Source organism: Lonchura striata, chromosome 5, assembly GCF_046129695.1.
Source record: "Lonchura striata isolate bLonStr1 chromosome 5, bLonStr1.mat, whole genome shotgun sequence".
In the NCBI taxonomy this organism is placed as follows: Eukaryota; Metazoa; Chordata; class Aves; order Passeriformes; family Estrildidae; genus Lonchura; species Lonchura striata.
In genome coordinates this window covers 64189351-64202456 of record NC_134607.1, presented here as the reverse complement: position 1 = coordinate 64202456, position 13106 = coordinate 64189351, and the positions used below count along the sequence as shown (strand labels likewise).

The 13106-nt window shown below is 36.4% G+C and overlaps 1 protein-coding gene across 2 annotated transcripts in view; it reads left to right on the top strand.

Annotated features, from left to right (window-relative positions):
* Positions 1-13106, top strand: part of SEMA3E (semaphorin 3E) — a 129304-nt gene that overhangs the window by 60388 nt on the left and 55810 nt on the right. For both annotated transcript variants that reach the window (XM_021539599.3, XM_077783667.1), the window contains exon 2: positions 6472-6632. In XM_021539599.3, the coding sequence (XP_021395274.2) occupies positions 6472-6632 (161 nt within the window). The remainder of the gene's footprint in view (positions 1-6471; positions 6633-13106) is intronic.

The following is a 13106-nucleotide window of genomic DNA, read 5'->3' as shown; positions in this document are numbered from 1 at the left end:
TCAAGTGTTAGTAACATTAAATTGAATATCAGATGGTTTTTTATTGGACCAGCATATAAATCTTGAAATGTATCTTCAAATTGGTGTAAACTCAGCTTGTATGAAGATAGTGCATGATTTCCCTTAAACTAATGTACACCATAGACATTTCCAGCAAGAACTAAAAATATTATAAAGTACTGTGTAAGCATACATGTTTTTACTGTTATGTAATATACTAACACTATAAACTCTTGTCTTTTCGTAATGGCTATTTTTCTATTATTAAACGATTAAAACCAAACCAGCCACAGTGCTGTTAATTGAATATGCTATTTTGCCATCAGGGAAGAAAAAATAAGTATTTGCTAGATGTGACAGAATATACGTATTGCACAGTATGTATGTGGCATATAAGAGTTTGAAATGGAACTATGAAGGATTAGGACTTGGAATATCATGATTAGCTGTGTAAAGAACTTTCAAGCTACAAAGACTTTTTTCTGTCATTATCTGAGTAGAATTAGAGGAAACAAAAATATTTCCTAAGATTTATTATATGTTCCAGTTTTAGGTTTTTCCAATATTCTCAGGGAAAAAAAAAAAAGCCAGAAGATTGTTTTTTCTTGCATATAGATTGAAACCATTCTTGTCTCCCCAAACTGTACCTTTTAATTTCAGAAACTTTTGCCTCTGTAATTTCAACAGACAGACAGGGAAAGATTTTGTTTGAAGTTTTGACTATACTTTAAACTTCATCACTAAATCCAGAACATTTAGAAGAGAACCAAATTTGCAAATTTACTCATGTGGTTTGCTGTACCAGCTCCCTTCATGAAGCCAATTACATTTCCCAAATAAAGCTCGATAGCCAAACTCACCTGCTGTTAAGAGCAGAGGTTGAATCTTATGAAAGTAGTTATGGACTAATGGGTTTTTTCTTGTTGTTACTATAATTTGTTTTCTGTCTCCTTCTCTGCCAAGTTTCTGTGGCATCTGCCTGGCAGCCACATAGATAAAACCTCAAGCAGTGAAAGCTCATACTTCAGTCTCCCCCACAGACTTTTAAACCTATCTCCTGCTGATTCATCTTCTTCCAATAAAACACTAAACTATCTTAAGAACAGTGTTTTAAAATTATAGTTGTATCTTTCAGCATTACTACTACCCTGGATTTTTTAGTTAGTTTACTATTTGCAATTAATTCTGCTACTACAGTTCTTAGCTCAGATTTTGCTACCAAATCTCAGGCAGGAGAATTTACTTTGGCCACCTCTGGCCAGTTAACACTGTTCCCTTTTCAACTTCCCAACCAGTTCAGTTGCTTGCTGTTTGACTTTCCATTACCTGACAATCACTGTCATGACTTTATAATTATTGTTACAGGGTTATATTTGACTGAGGATTGTAAACACAGAAAAATAAAAATAGTCAATCTCAAAATCAGAAGAATTGTGAGTTTTAGGTGAATTTTACTCTCTCTTATTTTCCCCTGTGAAGAAATCTTCTGCTTCCTATTAATTTTATATAGAATATTGCCAGTTAGAGGTCTTAACCTTGTCAAAAAAGATTCAACCACTTTTAAGTTTATGTTTTTGTCCTTGTGATGGATGAGTCTTTAGAGTATCCTCAAATAAATATTTGCCTTAAAGTACCAGTGTTTTAAAACAGAAGATACATATATTACCTGGTCTTACCATTGACCCCTAGTTCATAAACTGTGTCACAGATAGTTCAGGCTCTCTTCTATGTCTCTTTTTATTTTTCCTCATTTTTGTTTCTGTCTCTTTCTTGTCACATGCAAGCAGATTTTGTTATCACTTGTCAGCAATATAGCAAAAAAGCTAAATAATTAAAATTACATAAGGTCCACTAAGTTCTTGGAAAACCTGTTCCACTGCAGATCTATATTCCAGGACTATGCCAATAATTTGAACCATAAGATGTCATTCAGGTGCTCACATTACCTAGACTTTATATCAGTGGCCTTTCACATTATTGATGAGGACAGATGGCAACCCCAGCCATTAACTCTTCCTGTGAAGCAGCACTGAAACATCCACCTTATGTGGACTCATTTGTCAGTGCCCAGCATCTGGAAAACATCTCTGCTGGAAGAATGATCTGCAGCATGAAGTAGTGTGGGAGGTGAGACTATGTTTCTGAAGAATTTAAAAGGGGAGCCAAAGATTTTTATGAGGGCAAAAAAGGGCAAAGGGAATAGACTTGTGCAGTTGTGATGATGTAATGCTATGAAGAACAGAGCAGAGCAACAGCACCTTTGTCACTCCCTGGGAAAAATAAAAAAGATTAAAAATCTACAGTGGTATTTGTCTATATTCAAGATCCAAAATTATACATTACTCAAAGTGTGCTTAAATTCTGAAAATGTGTTAAAAATGAAGTGGCAATATAGTCTGGTTGCTGTGGAGCATAATTGAGGTTTTTACATTTAATTTTCTAAGCATAAGAGTTTAGATAAGCATATATAAGTTATCAATAATTTATATTTAAAACATTGAAATAAAAATAGAGGGTTTTTTTTTCTAATTGAAGAAATTACTGTTCTAAAATAATCTTAGAAGTCAGAATTATATACTACTCATTAAAATATCCAAGAAATTGCCTATTAGGAATATAATTAACATTGTTAGACCAATGTGTAATAGAATTCATTTTGTCAAATAGGATACAGTATGAATATGTTCACCAAAGGAGATCTGCTATAAGAGATAGTGTGGTAAGCAAGATTAGCCTGAATATTTGCCGACAAACTCTGTCAGACAGAAAGCAAATCATCAGGTTTGTTCTCAGCTTTTAAAACAGAAAGAAATAAGATTTGGTCTCTTATGAAATGTAATTCAGCAGTCCAGACGTGCTTTAAAGCTTGCACAGGTAAAATGAAGTGCCATATAGGAGTATGTAAATATTGAAGCAGTCTCTCCTTTGTTGAGTAAAATGCTGTTTATACATGGGGTGGGTTTAATTATGGTCTTGAGTCTTTGGATTAAAATGGCAAAGCACTATAGCACAAAAGATAATATTTTTTCAAATTTATGGATCAGTACTACAGAAGATTTGTTTTTACCAAAAGATAAGGGTAGGAAAAGTATTATCTCTTTTTTTTTTTTTTCTATGTGCTGAGTACTAGCAATATATTGACCCTGAATAATTCATCCTCTGTGATTCTGGCTTTTTGCTTCTTTATGCAAGACCTTTACAGAATTACCTTTTTTTTTTCTTTTGGTTTTTGTTTTGGTTTTGGCTTTGATTTTTGGTTTTGGTTCTGGTTTTGGTTTTTTTGTCACAGAAATCTATAGAAACTCAGTAAAAGGAAGAGTTGTGCTCAACTGAAACGCTTAGTCACATAAGAAGGATGTGGACCTGTTTGGAGCAAGTCCAGAGCAGACAACAAAGATGATCAGAGGACTGGAGCACCTCTAGTATAAAGACAGGCTGAGAGAGCTGGGACTGTTCAGTCTAGAGAAGAGAAAATTTTAGGAAGACTTCGTAACAGCTTTCAGTACCTAAAGGGGCTACAAGAGAGATGGAGTGGAACTTTTCACAAGGGCATGTGGTGATAAAACAAAGGGTAATGGCTCTAAGCTGTAAGAGCATAGGTTGAGATTAAATGTGAGAAATCTTTTGCTGTGAGGATATTGAGACACTGGCACAGGTTGTCCAGAGAAGGTGGGTGCCCCATCCCTGAAAGTGTTCAAGGTCAGGTTGGACAGGGCTTGGAGCAACCTGGTCTTGAAGAAACTATGGCCGGAGAGTCGGAACCAGATGATCTTTAAGATCCCTTCCAACCCAAACCATTCTGTGATTCTAAGAACTAACAATGCATTTGTGTGAGTATGAGAGCTGTGCTATGTGTGGAGGCAGCAGCTTGTCCAGAAGCAGTACAGCTGCATTCCTGCAGGGCTAACCTGAAGCCAACCCACCTTTGCTGAAGGGGAATAGCACAACAAAAATGGTGTTCTACTGCTTCAGAACCTGCGTCATTTACATCAAACCACACCACGGTGAGATTCACTTGCCTAGAAATGGAAAGCTTCTAGTACTGTTTTAGACTTCCAGATATTCCATTCATTCTCCAGGCATTCAAGGATGTGCTGCATTATCCTAATACCTCATGTATATCCTACAATGTACGGAAATTCTACTACCTTTCAAAGGATCTACATAATGCTGCTACATTTGTGATTCAGTACAAAATCACTCTCCAATCCCAGCTGCTTGTTGTTTTCTAGTCCTTTCTGATGTAGGGTTCACTTCTATTCTTATTTCTACCTCCACAGCAAGCCCATGTCTGTGTAATTTGCTGAATGTAGTCTTAGAAACATCTCTTTTTACAAGTTCTATCTTGAAAGATGTTTTGTATTCTTAACTTCCCTTTAAGACAATAGGACTTGCAGGTGTGCTTTGTGAGACTGAGTCTTATACGAGCAGTTATCAGTTTATGTGATCAGGTAGAGAATTGTTCATCATTATGAGAACACATGAGTCATATCTCTGATGTATGTAAAGAAATATTGTCTCATTTATGAACAATTTGCCTTCAGGACCACATGAAAATAAATAAGAGGAAGCTACCACAGTAACCTTTTGTTTTCTGTATATAACTGGAATTTAAAATGCAATTCTTTTCACTCCAAGACTGATTAAAAAAGAAAATATATTGAATGATTTATATTCTTGCAAATAAAAACTGGCTTTATTTAGGACCAAAAGTGTATTTCTAGCTCTGCTTTCATTTCATTTCTAATCTGTTCAGAAACAAGCAATGTTCTTCCAAAACAGCAATCTGCTCATTTGCTTGGCAGGAGCAAGCTTTGAAAGTGCCATTTCCACATTGCTGTGCAGCTGTGTGCTGAGTGTATCACTGTCAAAAAATGTGTATGTATCCACTGGTTACTATGCAATGCTTAGACAAAAAAATCTCTTGTTCTCCTAATCATGATGCTCCTCTCTGTGACTTAGTTTTCCATTTGTTAAGTGAGGCCAGTCACATACAGGTACAACTATTCAATAGATTCTGTTTGATGATCACTTGAGAAAGACATCATATGTAGGGCTGAATTTTTAGTACAACTCCTTTGATGTAAATTTTATCATCTAAAGAAACAACTTTCAGAAGCTAGTTACTTTTAGCCTCTGTTGACCTGAACTCAGCCTACCTAGTAAATGAAGTAAAACATTTTTATCTTATTACTGAAATCACTTATCACACACACACACAATATACTTAGTAATTTAAAATTAATAGGAATGTTGTCAATTTGTTGGATTATATTAATTTTTTTTTGAGCATTAAATTTCTTGCTTACAGAACATCAGCTGTGGATTCTATATTGCTGTTGAGGTGCAGTGGACAAATGAACAGAACTGTTGGTGTGGCATGTGAGCAGGAGCCTCCAAACTGGATGGGGGATCATTTGTCTTCTCTAGCTCAGGAACAATCCCACTTCTTCCAACATTCACTTCAGGACCACAACCAAACAACTGAAAAAAATATGCTCATGGGAAGCTGCGAGGATAAGCATATTTAATTCCTTTTACCAGAAGTGATTTCTTCAAAATAGAACAATTTGCCACAGTACAGACATAAGAACATAGTTGCTTTCCCCCAGTTCAAGCACTGTCGTTTTGGAGGGAGTCCAAGGGTACTCTCTCAAATGATTCCTTTTGAGGCTTCCCAACAACAAAATTATTTTCAGCCTTTCTGACCTGCTGCTAGCAAGGTTGTGCTCTGCACCCCAGTGCAGACAGATCTCCATGTTTCACCTCTTTCATGCTTCCTGAGGCCTGAATCCAAGTTTCTGCAACAGTACCCAGAATTAATTTATTTTTCTCAGTGGAACTGGCTTTAGCCTAGATCATGTACAACTTAACCTCAGATTCCCATATTAGGTCAGTGCATTTCTTGACAAAATCAGTGTTGGAAAATTATTCATATGCATTTCACAGATTTCATACTGTTTTCACTGAATTTAGAGGCAATAGATTCAGTGAACTGAGTGAAGACAGTTAAGCTTAAAACCCACAATGCCTAAAAATACAAACCCAGGTAAAATAGTGTGTACATTGAAAACCTGGAGTTTGACATAATTGAAAGACAAGGACACAATTTCCAGTATTTTTTCAATTTCCGTTAATTCTTTTTTTTTTTTTTTCCATTTGCAGTTATTGTTCTAAGTTCTTTTTCCTTTTCAGAAAATGTCCAGGAGAAAACTAATTTTCAACTGTCCCCATCTCATATTTTAGGCATAAAGATTATGATGTAAAGACTCAGAGAGAAACCTCCTGGAGAGCTGGCTTAGTTTGGAAATTATTCCCAGGCATTTCGTGTCTCTTTCTTACTCAAAGATTATATGTTTAGCATTGTAATGTCCCACAACTTCTCTCCCAGTTCCCTAGGAGGATATGAAAATGAAGCCATGAAAGCTAAGCTCTTTGGTATTTATCACGAACACTCTGATTGTATTTCAGAGCTCTGGGATTTAAACAGGACGTCAGTCTTTCGTAGCCCATTTGGATATCTTGGACTTCACATCATGCTGCTGGATGAGTATCAAGAGCGACTGTTCGTGGGAGGAAGAGACCTCTTGTATTCCCTCAGTTTGGATCGAATCAGCGACAACTACCGAGAGGTGGAGTAAAAAGCCATATATGCACATATGTAATATATATTTATATATATTACTTCATGGTGCAACACGTAGCACAGGATATTAGAACTTGCATGGCTGAGGTAATGGAGTTTTTGTAGGTGTTTTGTGCACAAACTCTAAGGTCATATTTATATTTAAGAAAAATACACTAATTACCATTTTTCCCCCTCTTCAACCATAAGGCTTACTCTGGATGAAAAGACTTGGGGTCAAATAACTATTTCTCACTGAATTTCAACATGGTTGCAGATGTTTAGAGCACCTTACATTTGTACACATCTGGTTTTTGTATCTCCACTATATTATTGAGGAATAAAATTTCCCTGGAGCTTCAGGAGAGAAAACATTAAGGAGAAAAAAACTAAACTTGTAAACTATAAGAAGTTTTCAATAGCAGCATCAACCCTGCAGTTTTGGGGGATTTCTAACCTTCTTTAGAAACTCATTTTGCATTGGTTTGAGCCAGAGGTACTATTACACAATGACTGAAAGTGGCATTTGAAGGCTACTCTGTGGTCTATGGGAGAGGGGTGGGTTAAGTCATAATCCTACCAGAGAACTCAGTACATTGTAGAAACCACAAGTGATTGGCAAACTGACAACTGAAGTGCAGAGGCTGGAGTCTGAGCTGATGTCAGCCTTGGATTCCTTACTCACTTCTGCCCTTGGAAGCTAGGATTGGAAACATACAGTAGCAAGGGAAGCTGGCAGGAGCATTGTTCCATTGTTCAACCATTTTGAATGCAGATAAATGATCTCTTAAGATTTTTCAGTGTTTTCCTTATCTACTTCTTTAAATTTTCCGAATGTGTTTTGATGTATTTTCATTTATTTGAAAATTAATAAGTAGAATAACAAGTGAGTAAAATAAAATAAAGTCACTTGGGATAAATATTTTTGTTGATTTCTATACTGCACTGACCACTGATGTCTCAAATTCTTTTCTTTCTGCCCCCTTGCTAAAAGTGAATATCACTAATCTTACATCAACACTCTGGCCAACTTTACCATAATTAGCTTTGCTTATGTCCAAACAAAATTAGCATGTTCCACTACTGTGAACAGATATAATATGCTTTATTCTCTTTATAAACATTTGGGAATGTCAATCCTTGTTATGGCGTATGAATCTATTCAGGGAGGCTATTTGAGAATTTAACTACATTTAAAAAAAACCCAAAATTTAACTGCTCAGGGGGCAGAGCTACATACTGAGCATTGTTCCTCAACAGTGAGATATAAGCTAATTCCTTTTTGCTTTGATACAAATTATTAATATCCTGTGTGAAAATGTTACAGCTCACAGATATGAAAACATTTATATAACATTTTTTTCTATAAAATAAGCTTTTTGTCCCCACTCTCTTCCTCCCCCCTTGGCAGTAAACCTGTGAGTAAAGATGACAGGATAGAGCACTTCATGCTTCTGTCCAACCACCATCATCCCATCTGGACACACGTGAAGTTCATTGTTCCCTTTCTTGTTTTTAAATGGAATATCAGCCATTTACTATGAAACCATGTTCTCTGTCTGGAAATTATGTAGAGTATGGTAAAGTGATGAAAACTCCTCTTGCCTTTTCTTATGCTAAAGATGAGAAACTGAAACAAATGAAGCTTGGCCTGGCATGTTTAGAAACATGATCTCACTGGGACCTAGCTGCCTTGAGTACAACTGGCATGAGCTTTTCTCTTTTTCCCAGAGTTCACTCAGTGCAGACCTCATTCAGGGATAGTTAAGGAAAGTATGATCACCTTACAGCTTTACCAGCAAAAGTGTGGAATGAGACATTTCTGTTATAGGAACCCTTAATTGCTGAGATACATTAGAGAAAGTTCCTGGAGTTGAGAGAGTGTTTGATTAATTATTACCAAAGTTCTTTATTAATTGGAGTTTAACTGTGTGTTGGTTAGTCTTTGACCTGTTCTTTTGACTGAAGAGTTTAGCTAAATTAATCTAAACTAGAAATTTTAATCCACTGAAAGTATATGAGTGCAGGCAAGTTCCTGGGTTTTATTCTCTCTCTGGTAACCAAAATGACTCATTGTTTGCAAAATAAAGGTTTCATGAATTTTTGGGCAGATTGGTATTCATCTTCATCTTCTGTGATCCAGAAAACTGTTTATGTATTTTAATTCATAGTCATCTATTTCTCAACAATTTAGAATATGAATATGCTTTCTAAAAACCAAACTGAGATCCATTTCCAACTAGAAATTTATCTTTTGCTGTAAAATGACCAAAGAATTCTGTTCTAGCTAGCATACTAGAAGTTATCCCAAAGAAAAACAACTAAATGCTGAGTAGACATAAAATGCTTTTGCATTGAGACCTGTTGACTGCCAAAGTAATCCAACATTTCAAACAACTTTACTTGTGATGCATATGAGGTATGTCTCCTATAAATCTGTATTTAATAGAATACATGTTTTCTTCAGTTTCAGTTCTCTTCAGCTTTCAAATACACTGCAACACTGAAGGGTAGATCATCGCTTTTTCATGTAAACTAGTGGCTGTTTATGTAAATCTCTACCAAATTATTTTAAATACATTTTATCCCCACCAATTTGCATATACGATTAAAAAAATCCAAAAAAATTGGAGGTAAAGACCTTCAGGAAAAAAATACTACTACTGTCATTCTTGCATTGGCGGGGAAACCCAGACATTTGGGTTGAGCTCTCAACTGTGGCAATGTCACCCGGGAAAGGGAAGGACTCTCTCTTCTCTATTTGTCAAATAACATTTATTTTGCCTATTTTGCTCTTTGTATCTCTCATTTAATACATACAGAGTGTATTATATTCTTGCTTAGAGTATTTAACACATAATGCTATACATTTTTGAACAGTTACTTAGATGTCTTGTTTCTATATGAAGAGTGCCCTTACACTAAGAGTAGCAAGAATGAGGGAGAATATGAAATGTATCAGTGTTTACAGAGAATTAGAGCCCTATAAGCACTCAAAACCTTGTGTAAAGACAAAGCTTTATGGGCACATTTCACTTAACCTTTGCTTTCCCTAAGAGCTCAATCCCTTTGACACCATCTTTGGAATAAATCCTTACTCATACTTGAGATTTGGTCCAAAGCCTTAAAGGCTTGTAGTGATCTAACATATAGAGAACTTTCTTTGGTATCTGGTGCCAAATTTGTTTTTAAAAACATTGCAGTTCATTTGAATTGGTGCCAGAGAGGATCTTTGTTAACACCAAACTTGAGCCAGTGCCACATCACCACTGGTCAAACAGCTCATAAAGAAAGGGGACATTTGTTCCTCCTTTTGTCTCATGCTGGAGTGAAAATAGACTGCTCTTCCTATTTGCCCACAAATTCCTTACAGATAGCTTATTCTTCAAGGGCCTTTGGAATGTCTGAGTCTGAATAGAAACCTTCCCACTTCTCTAAATGGGCTTGTGCAGGCAGATTTAAATTGAGCTGTTTCTCACCTAGTGTGAGATGGCTCCAGATTCGGTTTTATATTTCTGCTGTAAGAAATTTTAGAGACTTCATTATATATCTTGCCTCTAGTGAAGCTCTACTTCACTCCAGAGCTGGCTGAACACAAGTCTGCAAGAGCAGGGCTTGCTTATGTCTTTGAATACTGTCTAGGATTGTGCACTAATGTAAACTGAAATAAAAAGAACACAATTTAGTGAGTTTGATTATCTGTTGGAATAACCTTCCAAGAGGGAAGGTGGCCACGTATTTGTTGATAAATATATACAATATTCGGTCATCAGCAGATATTTTTTAAGAATTTGTGCTTCAGCCAAGCACAAATTAACTGTTAATTAAGCACTATTTATTGAATTAAACCAGAGACATGCTGGTTGAATTGCTTAATTGCCCCGTCACAAATTAGAGTTCAGCCTAGAACACACAGTAGTCTATCTTGGCCTGAAGTGCTATAAAGCTCATATAATTTCTTTAAATTAGTTTGTACTATTGATACCATCCTGTTTTTTAAGGTTAGTGGCTGAATGGAGAGGATGTTTGCAGACACTAATTAGCATTCCAGCTCCAATTAAAGTTTTGCCCATATCTGTACTTCCTTACAACTTAATTTTAAAAAGTATATTTAAAAATATCTTTTTCCCACAGTGCTTTATCCTTGACAAAGCTAAAATTACATCATCAACATCTCAAGGATGACAATACTGTGGTTTAGTGAGAAAACATCACTAAACAAGCCATTTAAAAATTTAATTCACAGTAACCTAAAGTGGTGAAAATTTTTGAAAAATTATGGTCAAGCCAATAGTTATGTCAAGACTGCAGCCCAGAAGAATATATGCCAGTGTGATGCTGGTACAGTCTCTATATGCAGTCAGATTTCCCAAAATTCTTATTGATATCTTGCCAAATGATTGTAATCCCGGCACAGAACCAATTAAAAATTAAGGCTGGTAATTGTCACACCTCTTAAATATAAACATAAGAAAAAAGTAATACATGGCAGGTTAAAGACTGAATACATTACAGCTGATTAATAGCTGGATTTTCATGCAGTGCAAACACATCCTATGTTATAATAATTTGAAATTAGGTATGATAGCAAAATCTGACATGCAGAGATTTTTTAGTCTCAATTCTAAAATATTCTTGAAGAGATTAAAATCTTTATAGTCATTTATGTTAAAACTCAAGAGCCTTGCAAGAGTTATGAGTTTTAAAAATATTTTCTGGATAGAAAAACTTCTTCAGGAGACATATATCTCTTACAAGAATTATAATTCAGACCCATGTACTGCAGGCAATGAACATGGACTTGCCTTAGAAGTTGGTAATTTTGTGAGGAGAGCCACAGAAGTGTTCAGAGGGGTGGAATATCTCTCCTATAAAGACAGGCTGAGAGAATTGGGGTTCAGCCTGAAGAACACAAAGCTCTGGGGAAACCTTATGCTGCAGTTTCAATTTGTAAAGGGGCTTTACAGGAAAGATGGAGAATTTTCTCAAGGACTGTAGTGACAGCACAAGAGACAGAGGTTTTAAAATAAAAGACTGTAGATTTAGATTAGATACTAGGAAGAACTTCTTAACTATGAACCTGGTCAGACCCTGGAACAGTTTTCCATGCAGAAGCTGTGAATGTTCCATCCCAGGAGCTGTTCAAGGTCAGGCTGGATGGGGCCTTGAGCAACAGTAAAGGATGTCCCTGACTATGGCATGTGGTCAAAGTTGGTCTTTAAGGGTCCCTTCAAACCCAAACCATTCTGCAGCTCCATGGTTTATTCTTTTTTTTCTTTGGCAAAGACCAAATTTATGTAGCTCCACTGCAGCTGCTTTTTGACTTTCCAGAAAAAGCAGGAGCATTAAGTTACCTCTTTGGCTTTTTTCTTTTAATTCTATATGTGTTTAATTCAGTATATCTTAAGGGGAAAATGCACATACAAAGTATTTTCAACAGCACTGGGACTAAGTATTCAAATGCAAAAATAATCACCTACACACAGCATATTTAATATCAAGTTACAGAGTCAAGTGTTTTATTCCCTCTGTGGTTTCTCTGTTCCTAACAGCCACCTACACCTTGTATGGGCAAAACCTTTCATTTTAGCCTGCTAGTTAGAACATGTCTTTGGGAACTGAAAGCTGTGTTTTCATACTTTTAGCCTTAGCTTTGAATCTATAAGATTAGAGATCTCATAACTTCTAGTTTTTTTTGGGGTTAAGGACTGGTTTAACCCATGCTTCATTCAATTCCTGAATAGTGACTAAAATAAATGACTGTGGACCCTGAGTTTTGCAATGAATGAACCAGGAATGGTCTGAGCAGGATGACTGAATGAGTGCTTTCACGGGAGTTCAGAAGAGTCCAGGTACCTTTTCACACTACACAGCAGCAATGTAGAGACTACGTGAGAGCCAGTTTTTGATCACTCATAGACGACTATAAGACCATCTGACTGAAAACAGGTGTTGTGATGAACTTGGAATTAGATGTTGTGAGCCCCAAACACTGCCAGGGCACTGCTGTCTCACTCAGCTTGCCACTGACCACGACCCCCAGGTATTATTGGCTGGGGAACTACAAATTACGAACGGGACGGGACTGCTGAGGAATGTGTCTTGAGCTGTTTATTTTTTAGCATTAATCTTGCTATCTCTAAAACCTACCTTTTACGAAACACCCAAAACTCTCTAATTTAACAAAATCCCACACCCAGGTCCCTTTTTGCAGCTGCTCTCCAGTCTCTCATTCCCTGATCCAGACACAGCACTGGGGTTGCACTGCCCCAGGTGCAGAATGAGCTTGCCCTTCTTAAACTTGATGCAATTAGTGACTGTCCAGTCCTCTGATTTGTCCTGGTCTAGAGAGTGAATAGCTCCATTTTAGTGTCATTGGCAAATTTACTTAGTATTCCTTTGATTTCCATGTCCAATTCATTAATGAAGATAATACAGAGAACTGGGTCTTTCACTTTTAAACCCCAGGAATTTAAGATTA